This window comes from Tenebrio molitor, chromosome 9, assembly GCF_963966145.1.
Source record: "Tenebrio molitor chromosome 9, icTenMoli1.1, whole genome shotgun sequence".
Classification (NCBI taxonomy): domain Eukaryota; kingdom Metazoa; phylum Arthropoda; class Insecta; order Coleoptera; family Tenebrionidae; genus Tenebrio; species Tenebrio molitor.
The window spans coordinates 6,708,641-6,733,354 of NC_091054.1; the positions used below are offsets into that span (position 1 = coordinate 6,708,641).

Sequence of the window (24,714 nt, forward strand, 5' to 3'; positions counted from 1 at the left end):
TTAATTACCTCACCACAATAAATAAGGAATGTATATCTTTACCCTTCGGTCCAGCGTAAACAATCGTAAAGTTGTTAGGTATTCAGAAATAAATCGAAAAGACAACAAACCAATAAATTATTTATTTTATTGTAGCCTTGCTTCGTGCTGTTTGTACTGCATCTATTGTTGTGCACCATAAACGTGAATTATTAATGCCCCCATACGAGGCGAGTTTACACAAAAGAGAAAAACTCTAAGCGTTCCAAATTACTCAAATTAGGAATAAAATTTTAATGCGATTTGATCGTTCATTACATTACACTAAATTTCAATGTAATTATTATTTAATTATTTTCGAATGTGAAGTTTGCGCAACGAGGCCTGTGCTCTAACTTCATCCGCTCTCTTTCCAGGTATGCGAATCTTGGTGATGCTGCTGCTGGATACGCTGCCCATGCTGGGCAACGTCCTCCTTCTCTGCTTCTTCGTCTTCTTCATCTTCGGCATCGTCGGAGTGCAGCTGTGGCAGGGCATCCTCCGACAGCGCTGTTTCATGCATCTTGAACTGAACCGCACGTATAATAACACCTTGCCGTAAGTCTCCACCATTTCAGCGCGTTGATCCGGTCCACCAAAAACGAACCCGGTCGCCATCGAACCTTCCCCAGTTTTAATCGAACACTCCAACCAGAGAGTACCCCATGTGCCAGAAAAAAATTATCAACAGCGCCGTTACCCTTTTGACGTTTTGTGCCAGCTTCTCATGCTTCTAACTGTTTTGGATTTTACATCGAACACATTTTGAAATAATTTGACCACACTTATCCAGGTTCATTACTCCATGCAAGTTTTGTGGTTCAACTCTTCCAGTTTTAAGCATGCGACCCTTTTTTGATTGGAACGGTTCGAAGGTGAATCATCTAACATCCGTTTTGGTTTCGCTTTCTTAACAATATGACATGTGACTGTGATAAAAATGGGACCGATTTTATTGTGTAATAAGGATCACCCTTGTGAGACGTAAAATTAATCAAACTAATCCCAATGGACTCAGTTACGAATGAAAGGTCACTGAAACAATAGAACTGCTCTTATTAGACATGACAAACAGAAATGACACCATTTTTGAATAATTGAAACGAACAAGCTGCCATTTTGCGTTTATTGTGTGCCGATATCGATTAACACTGTTTACCCAGAGGGAAAATAAAAACTCGCTGTCGCCCCACAAAGTGTACCCCAGAAAATTAGTTTTTTTCTATAGGCGTGTCAAACCTCTTTGACACATAATTAATCTAAAGTCTGTTTGCTCTAAAAATGGGGATGAGCTATAGAGTGTTGCTTTTAACTGGTCCTGTGAAAATAATAAAGTCCGTTTGTCCTAAAAATGGAACAAAACAGAACTGTATTACTTCTTTCCAAAAAGAAAAAAATTGAAAAAAATCTCATGGTCAAGGTCATTTTCAAACACAATTAATGTTTCAAGAATTTATGAAAATATTTTTCGTTTTAAAGTCAAATTTGAAAACAAGGGTGTTTTGTACTTTCGGAACTTTCGTGGCCCCCTTTTCGAGGAGCTCGTCATTCAGTGACCCTCGTGTAAGTTTTTCGACTGCAATAAATCTTTTCCACCCTCGACGCTATCTAAACAAGCCTTCTTTGTAAGTCAATTTCTATAAAAACACACAAACCCCAAACAAAACCCCAGAAATTGTCGCGTCGGGTCAGGAAAGCGGCGTAAAAAAATATTTACCCTTTCAATATTTGCCCTAAACATCAAAAGGCGGACGTTTAATCGAATATCCACTCCGGTTTCTCCACCGTCGAATTTTTCACTGGAAACTTTTATTATCACAAAACCGGGGAAACACACAAAGCGGAATTAGGACTTAATCCCCCACTTAAAGAACTATGATTGATCGGGGTAATTTTTCACAATAACGCGAACCGGCTGCACTCGGATACGCCGGAGGATTTATTATCTCGCAAGGACGATGCAGCCGCCCCTCACGATTCCTTAAATATTTTAACTCGGGCTAATTGGAACGGGGAGATAAATTCCTGCGGTAGCCACTTTAATCCGGGCGGCGTTTTTTCTCTCGCCCCGGATCGAGCAGCGGTGAAGTGTCTCAAACGTCAGGACGGCCATCTTCATCTCAGTGAATGATTTTAATTAAATTTCGCCACGAATTCGTCCTTGATTCGGCGGAGAAAAATTGCGGAAAAATGTAACGGACAGTCTCATTTGTTCCGCCCGGGAATGAGATTATTTTCGGGGGATCCCGCCTCATTCAGGCCGCGGAATTACAAATCGACCAGGAGAAATTAGAAAAAAATTGCCGAGAGGCGACCACCGTGCACAAAAGGAGGTCGGGGTCCCAGGGGCTCCTACCAAAGATTAATATTTCGGCTGAACAAAGACAATTTGCCAGCAAAAAAATCCAATGGGAATTTTTGACATCTGAATATTTTCAGGTGGTTTATACAGTAATTTAACAATTATGAGTAATTCTTCCAGTTGTGCCTTCTCTAAGTAAGCGGTGACGTGTCAATTTATCATTGGCTGATTGAGCAAAAAACGTCCACCACACATCCAGAGACACAGCATTTAGGCCGGATTCATTAACCATTACGGGTATTATCAATAGTGATAACTTTGGAAGCAGAAAACCAAGTAGTGAAGCTGCGAAGTGTTGAGAACGCGGTTTCAGCAGCGGTCACCCATCCAAACACTGACTACCCCCGACACTGCTTAATTTCACTGATCGAATAATGACAATGCTTTCATAGTATTGGGGTCGCCAAATTGTTGTTATTACTGCTTCACTAGTGCTAGTATAGCTATTTATGCAACGAGTTGCAAAATTAGCGTCTTTTTTGCACTAGACATGACATGTCGTGTGCAAAAAAATAGCCATTTTGCTACGAGTTTCATACAAGATTTTTTCTAATTTAGTTACGAAAAGCACACATTCTAATTAAAATCCTGTTTAAATCTACTATTTCAATAATTTTCCCGGATAATAATACCTACTAATGTCACTTTTTAATACTAGTGATAATATAATGTTACTTTTTAACACTAATGATAATATAATGTCACTTTTTAACACTAGTGATAATATAATGTCACTTTTTAACACTAGTGATAATATAATGTCACTTTTTTGACTAGTTATTAAATGAAGCACGTTTGACAACTAAAATGACATATCACAATGGTTACTTTTCATAACTGAATTAGAAAAAATTTTCAATTGAAATTTAAATTGAACATTTATCGTGTATTAAATTTTCGACAAAAGAAAAGTCGTTTGGAGATTAAAGAGCCCCCCCTTTTCGCATAACATTTCAAATGCCATAAACATCATCGAAGGAATATTATTCCGGGTAAGCTAATGTACCTCCACCGCCTTAAACAAAATTAATGGCCCCCGCTCATCCCTAAACGTTTCCTTTATCGACACCCTCGCCTCAAGGAGGCTACTTGTTGCTCAGATAAAGGCGAGATACAGTACGGACACGTTCTTATCGATCCCGCGTCTTAAAAAAAACACCCAACGATAACAGACAGTCCCATTAGAGGGCTACTTGTTGCTAGGACCGGGGGAAGCCCCCGTTGTAATCTCAAAAATGGCAGCCGTTCTGGCCACATGGGTTCACAAACACAAATCTCGCATCGATGCGAATTAGCATAAGCGTCCCTGTGCGTATTGCATGTCACATTTTTATCACAGTTGGGCCCTGTTTGAATGGAGCGGCTTTAATTTGTTGCAGAGAAGTCTCGGAAGAATACATAGTGCGCGTGCCTGTTACGTAAGATTATGTGCCGCAAGCTGAGTGTTCCTAAAAGCGTCTCGTGCCTGTCACTTTTGCTCTACATCTCTATGTACATCATCTGTGTGTGCTTGTTAAGGGGACGCATCACCCACCGTAAATTTCACCACCACAATACTCACAAGCTGCAGGAAACTGTAATATCGACCGAGTTTTGTCCCACCTGGGGGGAAAAATACAACGTGACATTTTATTTTCAGGGGTCAAAATTCCGGTGGGTGCGCCCCTTGTACCACGCCCGGAGCCAGCCGGATCCAGATTTGGACCGGCTGTCCCGAAAAGACTCGGCGTCCGGTGTTGCCACAAACAAACAGAAAAGTTCCAATCGAATTCTAGCGATTTTTGTGAAATTTTCGAGTGGTGCGCATGCGTGCGGTTGGCAACACTGGGTCTATTGGTCATTTCTGGGTGACGAATGTTGCATGCTGGATCGATCTGTCCGCCGTGAGGCGGCCGCTTTGTCGAGATCCTGAACGAAGCTCCATGTCCACTTGTTGCTTTGGTTTTATTTGAAAATCTAAAATTACCATCGCCCGAGGTGGCAGCCCTCGTTTTTTTTTGCCGTGCCACCGCCATATTAAAAATGAACAAATGAGTCTCTTAATAGCCTCCTTTAATTATTCCCGTAACGAGTGTGGAGGTTTTTTCACGTTGAGATGAGTTCAGTATCTTGACGTGCTAACGTTTAGAGTCCCACACAACCCAGACTTATTATACTCTCTGACCTCGTCTCAATTCTCTATTTTTCCATAAGTGCATTTAAATAGAACAAATGTGTGTCTTAGATTATATGTTATGTACACGGATACGTCACACAATGGGCTTCTACTGATACGACTCCTGATGATGATGATGGCGCACTCGGTAATTTATTTCCATTCAGACAAACGTGACAGTCTCTCTATAAGGGGAACAACATCCATCATGTATTTTAGAAAATGTACGACTTCCATCGCTCATTTCTCAACGAAATTCTAGCCATTTGAGTGACTATCAAAAATAGATAGAGCTCGAATGTTGACGGGAAACGGAAGCAAAGAAACTTTATATCTGCGAGTCGTATCAATACAAGTCATACATTCTGCATATCTCTATACTGACACTTAGGATCGCAGCAACACGTACGGGCCAACTGTTTCGTCTCTCCAATACGATTTGTGAGAGGGTGGGGCCGATCAGCAGGGTGCTGATGACTACTGGCAACAATTCAATTAGGGTTTTCTGCTTGGCCTGGAGCAAAACTGAAACACCAAGCTCCGACGTGACTTGTCGCGAATGTCTATAAAAATTCATGGAACTTGCATCGACATCGATCCCCCGCGATTCTATTTGTACAGTGTACAGAAGTGCGCCTAAAACGGCAATAACCGACACTCAACAATGGAAATTCCATTAAAGCACCGTTCAGAAGGAAATTGCCCCCTACGGCTCTCCAATCGACAATCGTTCGGAAATAGTTCCGTACAGACCTACGCCTTTCTCGTGATGGTTTTAATCTCTAGCATCTGCAGTTTCGTTCTGTCGACGAAGAGTTAAAATAAGAAAATGAACCGCCCGCTGTACAAAGTGTGTTATTTCACTTGTTGAAGAAACCCTGCTGGCTCTACTGATCCCCAGAGCCGACCCTGCTCCTCAAAGGGATAAAGGATATGGGTCAAGCCGGCCCTTGTCGATACCCTCGCAATGAATTACCCTCGCGGAGCGTTATTTAATACAGCGGAGCACGCCCCCAGGTCACGCACTCTGTATTGTTGGTTGCCTAATCGCGAAATCCCACTCCCGGAAGAAACACCGTCAAATTTGTATTACAACTGTCAGACATTCATTACACGACCGGTGAAAAATGCTCTAAAACTGACGCGCGGGATTTTAAACCCATTTATAACCGGGCTTGACATCCACGCATGCAGATCCCGAAAGCGGAGGTTGCCTCCAAAGCTGTCGACGTATGTCCTACACGTTCAAGCTTTTTGCGGTTTGCAAATAATTTTCAATTAAAACTGTTGTGCCAAAAAACTAACATGTGCCCAACTGGTTATGGAGCAGGGACTCAATGTGTGCATTAGAGTCAGGTCTTAAAATGCTCTCAACTGAGGCGGCGTAACGACTCTTGACTTGGCCCGACAGGGGGCTAAGGGTGGGTTTTCGCGCGACGAGTGGATTCCCAGCTTTAGCAACAGAGGGAATTTGTGTACTCGCTGTGGACGTAATCGGATCGCATGGCCGCCTATTTGTTTGGTGTAAGCCGTCGTGAATAATTAAATCCAGCGGACAAACAAACGTCCATTGTTGATCCGTTTGTTCACCTTTGGTTGTCGGTTGCACAATGCAAGTGGCACGGAACCGTAAACTGATTAGACCGGTTTTTTACACGGTGCGTTTCAAATTAAATCGCATTGTCTCAGCCCGATCAAACAATGGACAATTTGTGTGGGGAGAGACAATGGTCTGTCTGAGACGTTATCCATTTACACACCTCATCAGGACGTTTTTGCGGCCACCACCATTTATCCTGCCAGCCGAAGATTAATATGAAGACGGAGTTTGAAGAGCACATTTATCCCAGAGATAGAATATATGATTACTCAGTTGACGTGTACTGGTGGTTTTCATACACGTGACACTTCACAAATGACCCCAGAGGTGGCAAAGTGAGAGCCAAGAGAACTTGAGAGGTGGCAACATCCCACCAAGCAACAAGAAAATTAAAGCGCACAGGATTTTAGATGTTTCTTCAGTTGTAAATAAAATTAAGAGTAGAAAAATTCAAATTCTAGTTTAATTTTTTGTGCCAAACAAACTCGGACTTGGTAGACATCCCTGTCGCACTCCACATCGCTCGTACGTAATAATTTCCTCTCCAAGAGTCCTTCCAGCCCACTCGTGAGATTTCGACACGTCCCGAGTATTTCCTCTAACACCATCTTGTCCCACTTTCCCGTACGCCAGCGCCGACGAGAGCCTTGTTGGCGGCGAACGTGACCCATATTTATTATCCTTAACACCTCCACCACTTGTAAGGGCGTTCCGCCCCCCGATTCTGCACGGCACGGGGGCAGCGCCGCCGCCACCAGTCGGACTCGGCTATTTTTTACGAGGCGAGTGTGTTGAATAGAGACGGTGCCGGAAGAGCTTTTCAATCTTTAATGATCCCCGCACTCTTCAAAGGGACCGTTTGCATTAATAAGGCAACAGATTTATTCGTTTGTGACGGCGGCGCTGACACCTCGACTACAATAAAAAGCAAGGCGTTGAAAAAATCGAGCTTTCGCGGAGCTTTGCAACGTCGAGCCGCGAATTGGACCGGATTCGATTCGTTCAGTTATGAATTATTTAAGATTTGGAGCTGAACCGGTCTTGGGCGGAAACGCCATTTTCCTACCCGTTCGGCGTGTGATTCAGTTTTTATGAAATTTAATGAAAAAGTTTTTAAGGATTTAATCCGGCGCCCTAATGGCAGAACAGTCTTAATGTGGAGATAATCAGACGTCTTTCTGCTTATTCAAATTATTTAAATGAAAACATTAAAACTTTCTAATTGAATCTCCGCGGAGATGTCGCTGTGAATAGCCAACTGTGACGCCGAGATCACAAAGGAAACAAGACTCTCACAAAGCAGAAAAAAACCAAGACGTAAATGTCGGATTCTACATTATAGATTAAATCTCTTTCTCTTGCACTGCTAAATGTATAAAATCAGAACTCTAGTAAACTCCTCCGATGGCCAAATCAGCAGATATAAATTGCAGCGATGGTTATTTTCTATAGTTACCATAAAGACGCGCCATGACTTATCACGTCACGAAGAAAAAACCCGAACTGTCATGTAACAATTGCATTATTAGTGTTTTCTGAATTCTGATAATTAGAAATTAATTGAAACATAAATCACATGATACCTTCTTTGTTACTGGACGTGTCAGTTATTTACTTCTTCCCTTTGAATAAATTTTGTTATGTATTTATGTGAAAATGCGCGCCCCCACACGGCAACTATATGTTTTTAAAGACGAAACAGTTGGCCCTGTTGATTCCACACCAGATGAACACACGAGTCGAGCCTCGTCTCCTTCGCGGCGCTCCTCCTTAAAAATCTCTATTTTCCAGAGACATATCCCGTTTTTACAAGCTGTCTCAGGATCAGGAGTACATTTGCAGCAGACCGGAACAATCGGGGATGCATTCTTGCGGCCACTTTGAAGAATACGAAAACAAGACGATCAAGTGCAACCTGACCATCGATGAAAAAATGTTCGATCCGAAGTATACGAACAACGATTCGACTTGCATCAACTGGAACCTCTACTACACTGAGTGCCAGGAAAGGGGGCCGAATCCCTTTCAGGGCACCATCTCCTTCGACAACATAGGACTGGCGTGGGTTTCCATATTTCTGGTAAATATTCCGGACGTTTTTACACGGCAATGACGTAAAAACGGAGCTGGATGGCTGTTTTATTAATGTCGGACGCGTTTTACGACCGAATATAATTACGTCCTGGCCTTATTTTGGAATTTACGAGGCCAATCTTTTACAGGTGATATCTCTTGAAGGATGGACGGACATAATGTATTATGTGCAAGACGCCCACAGCTTCTGGGACTGGATTTATTTCGTTCTCTTAATTGTGGTAAGTGGAAGAGCTTGCCGTTAAATTCGTCCCAATTAGTTTGTTTACAACCGAACCGTAAAACACCAATAACTTACTTTCCGGGTGCATTCTCCGTAAGAATGTACGCTTCAAGCAACGAAAGGACTCTCTTGAAAATACTTTTTGTCCAAATTACGACCCAGAAATATTTAATAATAATAACTCGCGACAAGAAGAATTCTTCCTTTTGGGTTGCACTGCAGCACAAAATTGAACTTGCAGCTTTGTAGTGCTTGTAAAGTCGTTTTTATGAGCGCAGGAGTATTCTCCATTTGTCCTGTTGGTCCTTTAAAGGGTCGTCGTTAAGGTGAAAATGCCAATAAGACGTTTTCATTTCAGCACAGTTGCAATGTCGCCGCTTTGAATCTTTTAACATGCAATGCTTAGTTTTAATTAGATGATTAGATTTTTCGTAAAAAAAGACAATCGGACGCTGCACCTATAGACTTTTCGTCAAAAAAAAAACCGAAAAGAAACCCCCAAAATGTATCGAAAATCAGGAAGTGCCATAAACTATAATAGCTATTTTCAATACAAATGAGCAAAGTAGTGCATTTAATCACGAATACGGAAGTTAGGCGTCCGAGCCGAAGGCGAGGACCCCAACCGTACCAGTGTTTAAATGCAAGTTTGCTCATGCGTGTTGAATTTGATTTTTTGCATGATCATAAAATAGAGTCGCGGAATTGAAATTTCGGGCAGCATTTTTTTTTTTTTACTTTTTGAATTTTGAGTTAATTGCAGTGAATGTAATTAAATCATTGCTTTCACGTGCTGCTTATCCCTTATTATGCCGCAAATCACTATTTTTTAATGTAAATAAATCAAAATGAGAAAAACATGACAAGAGTAAAAGAGGTTATATTAACGTAAACTGTTAAAATCACTGAAACAACAATTTCTACAAAATTAGCCCAACAGGGAACTCACGAAAAAATTCCAAACAAAAGAGGTTATGTTGTTAGGCGTTGCGTGTTTGTGATTGGTTTACTGATTTTAGTTTAATCAGAAGTTTACCCAAAGAAATTGCACGTTTTTTCGTCAATTTTAATCTAAATAACAGTTTAAAAATTTAAATAAGTCAAAAATAAGACAAGCACTACAACATATTTGACGCCCTCTATCGACAAACTCGCAAAACATTACACTTTGTTCCCTAGTGAGAAAATATTTTTTCCTCACTAGTGATACAATTGCCATCTTTGCTCACTATTTGCAGTGAACAAAGACCACTGAAGTTCAATGATCATGGAAAAAATTATTTCCAAGTCCGATGTGTTGATGTTTGCGTTGAATCCGAAAAATTTTTTTTTCGAAAAAGAAAATATTTGAACGCTGCACTTTTGGATTTTTTGAAATGAAAACCTTGGCACGATGCATTTCCGGATTCTTTTAAACGAAAACTTTTGAACGTTGCGGATTTATCGTAAAACACTAGTTGATGTCTTGTTCAACATTTTACTTCGCTGCGCGGCTGCCTTACATGATAGCATGATGATACTAACCCGTCTTACTCCTGAAGAACCAAGCTATCGAACACAGAAAGAATTTTCAAAATCGACCAAGTGGTTCTCGAATTAATGCGGAACATGTCAACATACAAACATACACACGAGCAATTTAATACATTGGTGCAGACATAAAAAACGCCAGTTTTCTCTCTTGACGTGTTAAAATGAACACAAACTGTTGTTTCCTCAACAATCAAGGAAATGTGTACTTGAGAACATCTTTGACTTGATTGAACAGAAAGACTCCGCTTGAGAACAATTACAATTTAGAATTCGAATAAGTTTCAACTGTTCAAAACACGTGAGTCAAGTGTACAATTTAATTACTAGCGAGTCTTATGAAATAACTTTCCTCTTTGAAAACTCTACACTTGGAAACCTTACTCTCCACTTGGAAACCTTAGCAACACAAACTTACTGCTATCGCCGTGCCTACGTTTAAAACTGTTTAATCAAGAAAGAGTTTCGCGAAAAATTTAATTGGTCGACAACTAGTTCTAATCAAGTAAAATTAAATAAACTCAGTAAACAATTTTTTCGACAACTAGCAATACCACTCTTTAATAAGAGAACACGAGAAAAGAAAACTTTCGTTTCAAAAAAATTATGATTGTGAAAAACCAAAGATTTGAAAACTTGTGGCGATGAACAGACATGAAGTAACGAAGTGTTTCAACAGTTTCAGCAAGATCGAACGTAGTTCGGTAGAAGAAAAGGTTCCTATATGAATGAGTCACCGTTAGTAACATTTGACCGTACCTCTCTTCGTAATAATACAGGGTTATTATAAATGATTGTAGTCCAAATTTATGGTTGCCGCTCCATAAAAAACATCAAAAAGATGTGAAAAAGTGAGTACACACAGGAGTTAAATTGGATGCAAAACAACTCAATATTTTTGGATTCAATCGTTAATTAAAAAAAATACTCATCACCCCACTTTTCACCTAAAAAATGACAGTGACAGCGACAAAAATTGACAGTTCACATGAAAGCGGCAAAAATTTCATAACATGGACATGGCCTGCTTCGACTACTACAATCATTTATAATAGCCCTGTATAAAGTTGCGCCACACCATTTTGGGTGATTTTTTTACAACCACTCTTGACCAGAAATTTTTTTGAAAGGTACGGTATATAGGTAACACTTAGCTGAGATACTTCTTTTGAAGATGTACATCTACTAGCAAATAATAATAGTTCATGACAAAATAAATAAAAAATAATTACGACTTGGGATGTCTCTAATGTGGATTAATAAATTTTAAATTTCCTTGGGTACCAGTTTAAAAGATGCAACGTTAAAACCCCGTCGCTTTGATCCACCCCAACACCAATCCATCAACTCCCTCCTCCCAAGACGCAAAATTATGCGAGACCCGTAATTGTCGAGTCGTTAAGCGATCACAAATTGCTCATTGTTCCTTCCCCACTCCTTCCTTCCCTTTGTTGTTGTAACTGATGGAGTGATTAATCTCCATGCAAAGAATGTCGGTCATTTTTAACGAGAAATGTTTCTCCAAATGAACAAACCGCCAGAATAATAACCACCAGCGCTCCCTCTTTCTTCCAGATCGGTTCTTTTTTCATGATAAACCTCTGCTTGGTCGTCATCGCGACCCAATTCTCCGAGACGAAGAAGCGCGAGATGGAGAGAATGCGTTTAGAACGGGCGCGCTTCCAGAGCAGCAGCACTCTGGCATCGTCGACCAACAACAGCGAACCCACCAGCTGCTACGCCGAGATAGTCAAGTACATAGCGCACCTGTGGCGGCGAAGCAAGCGACGGCTGCTCAAGAAGATAAGACTGTACAGGGTGCGGCGGGATCAGAGGCGCGAGCGCAAGATGATATCGGGGGAGACCATCAGGTTGAATTACGCCAAGAGGCACCACCCGAACTGTCCCCGCCTGAGGCAGCACGTGAGGGAGGTTAACGTGGAGGCGGATTCGTATTTGAGATTTGTCTTACAGTCGCACAGTGTTCCGAGCACCAGAGCCGTCTCCAGGAGGAGTTCTGTTTGTCTGAGCGAGAACAGGAGCGAGGAGGTGGAGTTATCGGGGGTGTCCAAGAGGCCCAGTCTTCTGAGGGTGCCCTCGGCCTCCAACCAAGAAATATCCACCAACAATAACGACGTAAGGGCGGAAAATATATTACGAGGGGTTGGTCACAGGTTCTTTCACGAATGGGAGATCCGGGGCGGATATAGGGAGATCTGGGGAAGATCCAGGGAGAATCAAGAGAGAAAAGGAGTTTCAGGGAAGGCACAGGGAGATCAGAGAGAGAGAGAGATCTATGGGAGATGTAAAGAGATCCAGGGTAGGTATAGATACAGATACAGGAAGATCTGGGAGATGCAGGGAGAGTGGGAGTAAATACAAGGAGATCCAAGTAAATCCATGGGAGATCCAGGGAAGGTGCAGGAAGATCTATGGGAGATTGAGACAGATTCGAGGTAGATCAGAGAGATCCGAAGAAGGTACAGGGAGATCCATGGAGCTAAGGGAAGATTCTGGGAGACATTCAACAGAGGAGATCTTTCGTTCCAAGAAATTTCTAGTGATCAACCCCTCCACACATTCTATCACTCCCCACAATGCTCTATATTTCTTGGTAATTCTATTTCCAGAGCCCCACGAACCTCCTGTCGCCCACTTGCGCCCCAAACAATCGCCGAAGACCCTCGGTAATTTTCAGCGACGTGATCGTCCTCCACGGAGAGAACGAGTCCTCTCCGGGTTCCTCTTCCAATATCGACAAGAAGAACGTCTGCTCCAGCGAAAAAACGACACAAGCAGGTGGGTTCTCCACGCTCACAGCTCCTCGCGTCGCGTTTTCCCAAGATACTAGTCGGCATTTACAGGTGACGGCAACATCTGGCAAATTTCCTCCGTGCCAAACCAACAACAGATCCTCCAGACGCAACAACAAATCGCCCAAGACTGTTCCGAACTGATGAACGGCGAGGCGATGACCTGTCAAGGACTGTTGGCTCTGGGGGCGATCAGCGCCGCCCTCCCTGCCGGTCAGATAGTCCTCGACACTTTCTTCAACTCGCTGACCAAAGGCATCAGCAACAGAAATCGCAACGACGAAGAACTATACATCCAACAACTACCAGATGACGATTTCAGTTGCTGTCACGACCTGTGGCACTGCGAGTCCGAGTACAACAACGAAAAACGGTCGAGACTGTACATCGTCTGTTGCATGATCTTGAAAGGGATAATCAAAGGAGTGAAGGGAGCAAGGAGGAAGGTCAAGCGTCTAGTGGAGCACAAGTACTTCCAACAAGGTATACTACTCGCCATACTCATCAACACGTTGTCGATGGGTATCGAGTACCACAACCAACCCGACTATCTCACTCACCTCGTCGAGACGAGCAACGTCATTTTCTCGGCCATCTTCGCCGTAGAGATGCTCCTCAAAGTCATAGCCGAAGGCCTGTTCGGGTACATCTCGAACGGGTTCAACGTCTTCGACGGAATCATTGTCATCTTGAGGTAAACATAGATGTGGACAGCGCGCATTCAATTTTTTCCACCGGAAGGGCTGTACGGTTTAACCGGTTAATGGGTCTGTCACAATAGTGTTAATGGTAGTGGTAATGTTATAATGTTAGTGGAGATGGCAATGGTGATGTTAGTAGTCCAGCGTTCACAATAATGTTAACGGAATGTTACTCTTACAGCTGTCAACGTGGTGTGAACTGTCACTGCGCCTGAGCGTGCGTGAAATTCTCGATGGTGATTGGTAGATGTTAAAGAACCAGACATTTTCTGGACCTCTTAACATCGTTTCTAACATTAACATCACCATCACCATTATTGTGAACGGTTGAACGTTTCACCAATGTTCTGAAGATTAACATTCTGGCTAACACTAACATTAACATTACCATTAACACTATTGTGACAGATACATAACTAATCTCCTGCCCTATCTAACACAGAAAACTTTACTTAACGCTTTGAAAAATGGTACACAATGACAACTGCAAAATGACAAGTACGAGTTGTCAAATGTCAAATTCGTCAATCTCGAAGAGGCGGCAAATTTATACGTACACCGTAAATCACAGCCAACTATGATCATTGATCATACAGCGTTGAAATTAACAAGCCAAATAAGTTATCCGATTCAACCATCAGCTAATTAACCATGTTGAGCGGTTTAACTGGTTAAATCGTACTGCCCTCCACGTGTTTGTAAAAAATTGGATGTGTCGTCGGCATTTGGATTGAGGGTGTCTGACTCATTTCGTTTCAGCGGTATCGAACTGTTTCAAAGATTCCTCGGTCAGTCTCACACAGACTCGGGTCTGTCAGTACTGAGGACGTTCCGTCTGTTAAGAATATTAAAGTTGGTCAGGTTCATGCCGAACTTGCGCCGTCAGTTGTTCGTAATGTTGAGGACCATGGATAATGTCGCTGTATTTTTCTCCCTCCTTATACTTTTCATTTTCATATTCAGGTAAGCGAACGCGGTCAAGATGTCGTATCTTAACCACACAGAAACATCACAATTACACAGAGACGACAGATCGACATTGCCAAAACTGGGGACTAAATGGAGGGGTTTTTGGTAGGGGTGGCATTTGATTAATTACCCACTTAGTTCTCTATTTCGTTTGGTATAGGAAAATGTTTCTTTCGTTTGGTTTTTTATTGGTGTTAGACTAATATCGCCGTTTCCTTATACTCCACATCACTATACTTCTCATACACTCTGTCTCTCTCTTATCCTACATTAGCACCTACTTACTTATTCAGATAGACAGCACATCAGTCCAATATTGTACATAATCTGACCCGCTGATGCACTCCACTTTTACAAGTCGACAACATAAACATCACAAAATTGACTTATAAGGGCGGATCCAGTGGGAGGTGTCACCCATCGCACAGTATACAGCGAAAATATCTAACAAACATTCCAAATATCACAATCTGGCCATTCAGACTAACTAGTAACTACGATTTTTGGGATGTTCTAGTATCCTCGGTATGAATCTGTTCGGGTGCAAGTTTTGCGAGAATCATGACGATAACAAAAAATGTTTATCTGACCAAGACAAGGACAAAGACAGAAAAAATTTTGACTCGCTGTTGTGGGCACTAGTTACTGTTTTTCAGGTATTTAAACTCAAATCAAACTATAATTAACAATCTACCAAAAACGAAACTGTTGCACATGTTTTTGGTAGATGTCGATATTGCTCTACTAAAAACTGAAACAGTGCTATTTATCTTTGATCAGACCAGAATCACTAATCAGACTCAAACAGACATAAATAGCGCTGCACTGGCCGAATTTAACTCTGATTTTGCAAAAGTAATTTGTTTGTAGCGGCGAAAAGGTAGGTGATGATTTTTCGAGAATTTTTCGAAATTTTTTGCATGCATTTTCGATTTTTGCACTTTCTCCGAATTTTGCGACTAGTCCACCCTTTTGAAAACGTCAAAGATGGTTACAGATGGCGCTTAAATCTCTGCCGTAACCATCACACTGTAGATTTTCAAACGGGCGAGTGACACAGTCCTACCACTCATTTCTTCACGTTTCACATCTTTTCGCTTGTATTTTATCCAATCACCGGTTCTGCTGTGTCTCAACATTTGTTGTGTGTTCCGATCAATATGTCACCCCTGCTATTTTGTGTGTGTTTTTTGTACTAACATCCATAACAGACACACGACAATTTACAGTAGAAATCTCATTAGATAACATCTCACATCAAGTTAAACAGTAGATGATTGGTGTAGTTATACTAAGTGAAGTAGTTCACCACTTTGTGACCAAAGAAACTTACAGTGATCGTAGTTCTGTAGTTGCTGGCATTTTGTTTGACCGATCGAGGTTGCAGTTGAACAGTGACACCACATACACACACTAGAGACAGATCTAGACTAGCCTTAGACTTTTTTCGAGAGATTTTTCAAAACCAAAAACAAGTTTAGACAAGTTACATGTTTTACCATGTTTGGATTTTGGCAGCATACTGGGGATGTACCTTTTTGGCGGTAAGTTTTGCAACTATAGAGCCGAGGATGGAAGCATTAAAGAGTGCACATGCGAGATGATCGTCACCAATGACGAAAGGTGCGAATGTGACAGGAAACACTTCAACAATTTCCTCTGGGCCACCGTCACAGTATTCCAAGTGAGACAATTCAAAAATTTCTCGATACTAACCCGCGCTAACCCACTCACTACATGACTCCTAACGGTTTTTCTTTAGATTCTGACCCAAGAAGACTGGAACGTCGTCCTCTCGAATGGAATGGCGAAGACGTCGCACTGGGCCGCACTCTATTTCGTTGCGCTGATGACTTTCGGCAATTACGTTTTGTTTAATTTATTGGTAGCTATTTTGGTAGAGGGCTTCAGTTCGGAGAGGAACGAACGGAGAGAGAGGGAACAGAGGGAGATGGCCAGGAGGAAGATGTCCTGCATACTGGAAGGGGGGAGTCTCAGGGGCAGCTCGGAGGAGACGAGCAGGTCGGTTTCGAGCTCGAGCGGGAGCTACGTGCAGGTTTGTCGCCCGAACCACCGAAGGTTGGCAGAACTGACAGGACTTACACTCGCAGGATGCCAAAAACTGTTGGAGATCCGCGGAAGAGTTGAGGAAAGTCAAGGATTTCAACGAGCAAAGGGGGCCCAACTGCAACTGCAGAGAGAAGCTGATCGAGAAGGATTGCTGCTATATAGACGAGCCCAAGTGTAACATACAGAAGGAGTCGATGCTGAGGCAACCCTCCAGACAGGTACGGTTCATCAAAATAAAATATTGCGAATCGTAAGATCTAGATCCTCTACTGCTGTATTAAGGCGGCAGTTTACGCCCAGGTTTTACGACTCGGCACATTTTTTTTCAGTTTTAGACGTATTATAAAGCCCATTAAAAAATTAAAAAACCACCACCTGTTGCTTTAGGTTGGTAAAATTTAAAAAGCCCTAGGTAGATATTTTTTCATACTACAGAGTGACTATAAATGACTGAAAGAAAATAGTGGATTGGCAACACTGATACAGTTGGTAATGCAAGTCTTCTCGTGCATCATCTGTCAATCATTTCTATTTAGGTTAGGTTGAGTCACAAAATACATTGTCGATTTAAATTTTTTTGACGTTTGTTTCAATTTTAAAAATTACGTGTGTCATGCCAACGATGTTGCCAACTAGAGATTTCAAATATGTTACCAACATAACAAAATAATTTTCAATCATTTATAGTCACTCGGTACATATTTGGTGATTCAAAATGATTGTGGCCAAGTATGGCAACTATGTAGGAAAATTTATGTGGCAACTGTGTGGGTAGGGTAGAGTTGACATTTCCTTGACAGTTCATAGTCGCGCAATTTTGTAAGTTATCAAATCCAATGTGTAATGGAATTGAAAAAATCAAATGCACGCTTATGAAATGTCATACAAATGTCAACTCTACCCCATTCACACAGTTGCCACATAAATTTTCGTACATAGTTGCCATACTTGGCCACAATCATTTTGAATCACCCAATATGTTGGTGACTATAAATTATGACATTTATTTGATTCAAAATAAAGTTCAATTGCTTTAAATTTCGTTCATATTGTTTTATTAGCAGCACGTTTCATTTATTTATTGATTCTCATTATTTTTACTTAAACATGCCTAGAAAAACAAGACACTTAGTAAACATTTAACCTCAAAATTACAAGTCTCACCAAATTTTACACTAGACAGGGTTGCCGATAGTAATTATCGAGGAAAATGCGACGTTGGTGGTTTTTTGATTTTTGAATGGACTTTGGTTTCAATCTTTTTTGATCTAGACTTTGCCTTCCTGTCGACTTTAATTGTTTACTTATTTTTTAGATGTATGTTATTGTTTTGTTTAAAATTTTGGTTTTTACTAAAATTAATTGGAAATTACGATTTTCATTATCCTTTTATTATGAAACGCAGTAATGGAAGCATCTTGATCATAGGTTACATTCAAAAAATTAAAATAAATAAATTAATTAATTGACTTACGTAGTCAGGACTGTGTCATTTTGACAGGACATCCACTGAACATTATCGAACACATCTAAGGATCATCACCATTAAGGATTCCACCGTTTTTAACCTCAGAATTCTTTTTCACTTCTGAATTTGAGAAATGCTGTCATGAACTTCAGCGCTCTAACGGGGAAATGACGAACTAATTGAGTAAACTGTCAAAACAGAATAATTCGAAACCAATATGAAATTATTGCGGTTTTAGAACTGTTTTAACTTTTAATGCACTTGTTTTGTTATTTTCCTTCCGAAAGATTCGTTACTTCTACTTTGAAAGTGTCCGAATGGCTAAATTATCTCAAAATTGTTCAAGATGTCCACTGAGACTTCTCTAGAAACAGACAAATTATGTTGCTCTCCGAATATGTTTCAAAACGTTGAAAAGCGTGTTAAACGAGTAAAAAGACCAGATCTCTTCAATTTCTCTAATCTGAGCCTAAATTCGTTACGCGAAAACTCAATCCTCGCTCATTTTCCCGAAAACGAAATCCTTTCGGACCATTTGAAATTAGATCTTTAGTTTTATTTCAGTGTTGCAGTAAAATCCCATGAAATGACAATTTGAAAATGTCACTAAGCCTGTTAAGTGCCTGCTGAATTTGAAAGGATTTCGTGTAAATTCCGATTTTATGACAGCCTCGCTTGCATAATGCACATCCGTAATAAATTATTCGTAGACGTTCCAGTGATAAAATTTTATTAAATGTGGAACTATTACTGTGACACATCTTCCCTCTTCTGCGCACTTGACAAAGTAACTTTTCGACTTTGTCGAACAAAATGTAAAAAACTGAATTAATCATTGAGCCCCAAATGAAGACACAAAACACTTTCTCATTCGCGGAATGTTTGTTCGATACGTCGTACCACCCGGATGGAGATATTACCGACTATAACATTTTATTAGCTATTCAGAGCATTGCCATTCCAGTAAAAACTCGAACAATAAAAATTATTTCTGGTCTTAAACACAGAACAACGGCGGATGGAATTTATTCAGCTCATAAATACGAAAAATCGTAATTTCTTGTTTATTCCTATTCGATCGTCGTTCTTTTATTGCTCTATTATTGACCTTTTATATTTGTTCTCGGTGTCGCTTTTCCACGAAAATATGGCGCATGAAATGCAAATTAGGACCCCAAAGCAGCGATTTTCTGTGCAACTTCTTACAACTTTTTTTCTTCAAGTCTCTCTGTCTACTATCTGTCAGGATTTGTTTCATTTTCTGTTTAACTTAAATCTCCTTATTACTTTTCTCTTTTCCGTATTCTCTACGAGTTACTTTCACTTTCTTTTTCTACAAGATCTGTCTTTGAAATATACTGCACCTAACAGACATCTCTGTCGTATTCCCATCTTTTTTCCTACATCTCGTTTCGTTTTATTAATATTTTATTTACTATTCAACTGTTGTCACAAGTTCTCTTTCTTAAACCTACTGAACACAATTCTTTTTCCGCTATTCTAAATATAAATATTCCCAGTCGTAACAAGCATCATTGCTTCTTGTTTTTGTTGCTTCTTTCATCCTTGAGCAGCTCGATATTAGGAAAAAATGTAAATTTCCCGCTTGTGCCGCTTTCCCTCTTCAAGGCCGACGTCCGAACGTCAATTTTATTTTTGTCTGATTGCCGTCCGCAGACATCCCCGCCGATCATAACCCACACCGCCGCCACCCCCCAAGACTCGCCCAGCACCACCCTGGACGACTTTCCCGAATTCCGCTACAACGTGACGGCGGTAACGAATGACTGTCCCTCAGCGAGCGACAGCAGTCCTGGAGGCGTGTCAAGTACAGAGTCGACACAAAAGACTTCGGTACGTCGACAGGAATTAAATCGCTTTAAACAAACCCCCTCGACGAAACCCGTCTCGGCGAAACGACATTCCCAATAAACTTTTCCCGATCTGATGTCGCCTTTCTCTCCAGACGCTGAGTCTCCTCAAGCCGCCGGCGCTCTCGCCGCCCCCTCTAACTTTCCGCCAGTTCGAGAGGCCGCCGGAGGAGCCCCCGCTGCCCCTGACCTGCAAGATCGTGACCCACAACGAGAAGATAGGCTCGAAAATCATGACCTTCTCGGAGAAGGTCTCCCCGAAGGAGCAGAAGAACCACGACAGGCCGAAGATGCAGAGGAAGTGCTCGTGGAAACTGGCGAGCAGGCCGAGCTTGCGGCGCAAGAAGAACAGGAGCGGGTCGGACTCGGAGGCGGTGCCGCTCAACAACGGACGGGATCACTCGCAGTGCAACGGGGGCGGCGTTAGTCGACAAGTATGTACAGACTTAAGTAATGTCGTCTCCACCGCTTTTGCAACGAGTTCACAAACAAAAACAATTTGAAAGTCACACATTCACCACTGCACCAGCTCCTCGGACACGACATAGACCGGGTGTAGGCTCGCGTTGTGTGCACTTCTGCTTTCAGGCCAGCCTACGGAACGACTCCCTTTTGCAGTCGTCCATCAGGATCCAAAACGACACCCAGAGGGACACTCCCAACAACAAGAGCGCCAAAGGGCTCAGCCCTCAGAACTCCTTTAGATGTAAGGCGAACACTTGCAGCGCTGTACCACAAGTATTAGCACGTACGCCACACTCGGCTTGAACTAAAGAGCCTCTTGTAGGTCACCACAGCACCCACCCTCACACGTCACAATTCTTTAGTCACGTCGACCATAACCCAATCGAAAATTAACACGCAGATCAACAAATGTAGTAGTCCGACTCTGTCGAGGAAGTCCAGTCAGGCGATGGAGCCCAAGTCGGTGAACAGCCTCAACGACAAGACTCTCCCGGAGAGGAGTCTCCCCAAGATCAAGATGGAGGATTGCGTGGCGACGGAGCACGAGTCCCCCAGGATAAACGGCATCAAGAAGCTGCTGATGCTGTGCGAACCCACTGGGTGTCTCAAGGAGCGAGAAGAGTTTTCTTTGTACATATTCCCCCACGAGAACAGGTAAGTACAAGAGGAGCGAAGATGGTTCGGAAACGGTCGGGTTCCAGGTTTCGACAGTGGTGCTACTGGTTCGTCAACCAGAAGTGGTTCGACAACGCCATCTTGTTGTTCATCGCGATGAACTGCATCACGTTAGCGATGGAGAGACCCAACATTCCGCCCAACAGCAACGAGAGGTTGTTCCTCTCGACTTCCAACTACGTCTTCACGGTTGTCTTCACGATCGAGATGTTTGTCAAGGTGGGGTATTCTTTGTTGGGTGTTACAGTTCTACAGTGGTGACGTTTAGGTCGTGGCTGCCGGCATGTGTTACGGTCCCAACGCCTACTTCACTTCCGGTTGGAACATCATGGACGGATCTCTCGTCATCATATCCATTGTGGATCTATTGATGTCGCTGATCCGCTCCAACAGTCCGCGCATCTTCGGGATATTGAGGGTGAGTAAGAAATCTTCGCTTCCAAATAGCATCCGAATCTTGATGCAGGTCTTCAGGCTGCTGCGCTCCTTGCGCCCCCTCCGCGTGATCAACAGGGCCCCTGGTCTCAAACTCGTAGTACAAACTCTCCTATCGTCGCTTCGCCCCATCGGCAACATCGTCCTGATCTGTTGCACCTTCTTCATAATCTTCGGCATCCTCGGCGTCCAACTGTTCAAAGGCTCTTTCTACTACTGCCACGGCAAGAATCTCACGGGAATCACGAACCGCAACGACTGTATCAGTCGCGACTACGACTGGGAGAATCAGAAGTACAATTTCGACGATCTGGGTCAAGCGCTGATGTCGCTCTTCGTGTTGAGCTCGAGGGACGGTTGGGTTAACATCATGTACAACGGTTTGGACGCAGTGGGTCTGGACCAACAACCCGTCATCAACTACTCCGAGTGGAGGTTGCTCTACTTCATCTCGTTCATCCTCCTGGTCGGCTTCTTCGTCTTGAACATGTTCGTGGGGGTGGTGGTCGAGAACTTTCACAGGTGCAGAGAGGAACAAGAGAAAGAAGAGAGGATTAGGAGGGCGGCGAAGCGGGCCCTGCAGTTGGAAAAGAGGAGACGTAGTAAGGATCGATCCGCTAATTAGATTTCAGAACGAATGATTGTTGAATTGTAGAGATGAACGAGCCTCCCTACTACATCAACTACGCCCCCTGGCGGCTCTTCATCCACAACGTGGTCACGTCGAAGTACTTCGACCTCGCCATAGCCGCCGTGATCGGCTTGAACGTGGTCACCATGGCCATAGAGAGCTACAAGATGCCAAACATCCTCACGTACGTCCTGAAAATCTTCAATTACTTCTTCACGGCGGTGTTTATCCTCGAGAGCACGATGAAAATCATAGCGCTGGGATTCTTCCTCTACATCAAAGACAAGTGGAACATCCTGGACATCGTCATCGTCAAGCTGTCGGTGGTGGGGATCGTTCTGGAGGAACTCAAGTCGAACATAATCCCGATCAACCCCACCGTTTTGAGGGTAATGAGGGTGATGAGGATCGCTCGAGTCCTCAAGCTGTTGAAGATGGCCAAAGGGATCAGAGCCCTGTTGGACACGGTGATGCAGGCGCTCCCCCAAGTGGGCAATTTGGGCTTGCTGTTTTTTCTCCTCTTCTTCATTTTCGCAGCTTTGGGGGTGGAACTGTTCGGCAGACTGGACTGCAAGATCAACCCGTGTCAAGGTAAAAACCGCCATTTTAGATTCCCAATTTGACTACGCCTTCCAGGTCTGGGCGAGCACGCCCACTTCAAGAACTTCGGCATGGCTTTCCTAACTTTGTTTCGGGTAGCAACTGGAGACAACTGGAACGGCATCATGAAAGACACTCTGAGCGACGAAAATTGCGACGATTCCGCCGATTGCGTCACCAATTGTTGCATTTCCAAGATCATAGCCCCGATTTTTTTTGTCATTTTCGTCCTGATGGCCCAGTTCGTTCTCGTAAACGTCGTCGTTGCGGTAAGTCCACTCTTTTGTCTCGACTTCCGCTCAGCAGATCCTTGCAGGTGCTCATGAAACATTTGGAAGAGTCCCACAAACACCTGGAGGACGAGCAGGACCTGGACAACCAGCTTGAGAGGGAATTCCAGGAGAAACAAGAGATGGAGGAGAAAAGGGAGTTGTGTCTGGCCCTCCAGATGGACCAAGAGTGCCAAAGGCAACACAAACCGCTCACCAAAGTACTGTCACTGCCGTCAAACTTCACTTACAATCCTCCCGGTACAAAGGCCACATTGGAAAGGAAGCCGTCTTTCACGCAAACCCGCAGGCAGACCCTCCACAGCCACCAACCCCTCACTCTGCTGAACCTGGATGACATACGCAACATCGACGAGTCGGTTTCCGACATTTACAGCATCCAGGAGTACAAGAGTACCGACGCGGTGGAGAAGAACCACCGTCTACAGATGCAGACGAATCTCGACGAGATCATCTCGTTCGGTCAGAACGAGGCGCTGCTCAAAGTGCCCAAGAGCGAGGAGAGGTTTCCGCTGAAGCGAATCAACGAAACGAACGAGAACAACCGACTGATGGTACCGCCCGACCCGAAGCCGAAATTCTACGGCAGTACCAAGCACTTGTTCACCAAGCAGTTGTCGATGGACGTCACCGAAGAGACTCCGTTTTTGCAGCCGACGCTCGCGGTGCCCCAGACTCAAGCGGAGATCAACAAACAGGAGATGATACCGAAGCACGACAGCCAGGAGAGCGTCCAGCGGATCATCACGGAGAGGAGAAAGCTGGACGAGAATTTGAAGGAGCTCAACGAGTACGACATATTCGACGTGACGCACAGTAGTGAGGAGAATTTAGTGGAGAGAGATGAACAACGAGAAAAAACAGACGGTGAAAACGAAAATCAGTGTTAGTACCATAGATAGTAGAGAAAATCACGGTTTTTTGATAATTCGTGTGATTCTTCCCTAGTTACCTATTTTTATATCTGTAAATAGTATGTATTAATTGTAAAAAGTACGTTTTCTAGTCTATGTTTTTATTTTTACATATCTGTAGTAAATGTTTTAGTATTTTGTACACTTGTTGAAACATGTTTACGGTTAGGAATTGTCGTCGATAGGTATTACAAAAAAAGATTATTTTTCTTTAACGAAATGTCAACTGAAAATGTCACAAATTCGGCAGAAACTCTTAGAATACTCCAATATCAGAACTAATGTGTAAAAACAATATACAGGGTCTTTGCAAAATACTACTAGGTTAGATCTGGTGCTTAAAATCACTAGGATGGGTAGTTGTCAAGGGTGGCCAATGCAGTTTATTTCTCGTCTTGATTTTGTTGACACCCTGTATAATTTCCAGATTAGCGGGCTTCATTGATATTGTGCCATCCAGTTTGTGTTAGCGAATGAAATAGAAACTAGATATTTTAAAATAGTCGTCGATCCACCATTTTGACTGTCAACAAACCAAAATGGCCGATCTTAATAATCGAGACAACTAAACGACTAGATAATTAACAATTAAACGTAAACTATTAGATAGAATAAAAGTAGAGTAAATTACTCTCTCAATGAAAACCGGCATGCAAATCTAGGTCAGAAAAATTTCCAACGTGACTCGAATTGAGTACCGATTGTTGTAACAAGAACCATAGAAAAATCTGCTTGAACAAGCTATAGTCAATTGCTGTATAGTTCTAGGTTTGGGGATTGACGTTCTATGGGCAATAATTTCGAGGGAAACAACTTTTAAATCGACAATC

The 24,714-nt window shown here is 42.6% G+C and overlaps 2 protein-coding genes across 2 annotated transcripts in view; one reads left to right on the forward strand and one right to left on the reverse strand.

Moving 5' to 3' along the window:
• LOC138138928 (voltage-dependent T-type calcium channel subunit alpha-1G-like) overlaps positions 1 to 24,026 on the forward strand; it is a 121,056-nt gene extending 97,030 nt beyond the window's left edge. The window contains exons 5-26 of the mRNA XM_069059061.1: positions 396 to 558; positions 2,649 to 2,656; positions 7,929 to 8,215; positions 8,358 to 8,450; positions 11,558 to 11,905; positions 11,957 to 12,118; positions 12,613 to 12,781; positions 12,847 to 13,489; positions 14,256 to 14,459; positions 14,983 to 15,121; positions 16,228 to 16,521; positions 16,577 to 16,753; positions 19,681 to 19,857; positions 19,970 to 20,308; positions 20,463 to 20,612; positions 20,662 to 20,993; positions 21,041 to 21,233; positions 21,283 to 21,432; positions 21,481 to 22,051; positions 22,105 to 22,671; positions 22,717 to 22,949; positions 22,997 to 24,026. Of these exons, the coding sequence (XP_068915162.1) occupies positions 396 to 558; positions 2,649 to 2,656; positions 7,929 to 8,215; positions 8,358 to 8,450; positions 11,558 to 11,905; positions 11,957 to 12,118; positions 12,613 to 12,781; positions 12,847 to 13,489; positions 14,256 to 14,459; positions 14,983 to 15,121; positions 16,228 to 16,521; positions 16,577 to 16,753; positions 19,681 to 19,857; positions 19,970 to 20,308; positions 20,463 to 20,612; positions 20,662 to 20,993; positions 21,041 to 21,233; positions 21,283 to 21,432; positions 21,481 to 22,051; positions 22,105 to 22,671; positions 22,717 to 22,949; positions 22,997 to 23,860 (6,263 nt within the window). The 3' untranslated portion in view covers positions 23,861 to 24,026. The remainder of the gene's footprint in view (positions 1 to 395; positions 559 to 2,648; positions 2,657 to 7,928; positions 8,216 to 8,357; positions 8,451 to 11,557; positions 11,906 to 11,956; positions 12,119 to 12,612; positions 12,782 to 12,846; positions 13,490 to 14,255; positions 14,460 to 14,982; positions 15,122 to 16,227; positions 16,522 to 16,576; positions 16,754 to 19,680; positions 19,858 to 19,969; positions 20,309 to 20,462; positions 20,613 to 20,661; positions 20,994 to 21,040; positions 21,234 to 21,282; positions 21,433 to 21,480; positions 22,052 to 22,104; positions 22,672 to 22,716; positions 22,950 to 22,996) is intronic.
• Positions 1 to 24,714, reverse strand: part of RpS9 (ribosomal protein S9) — a 142,444-nt gene that overhangs the window by 113,033 nt on the left and 4,697 nt on the right. The window lies entirely within an intron of this gene.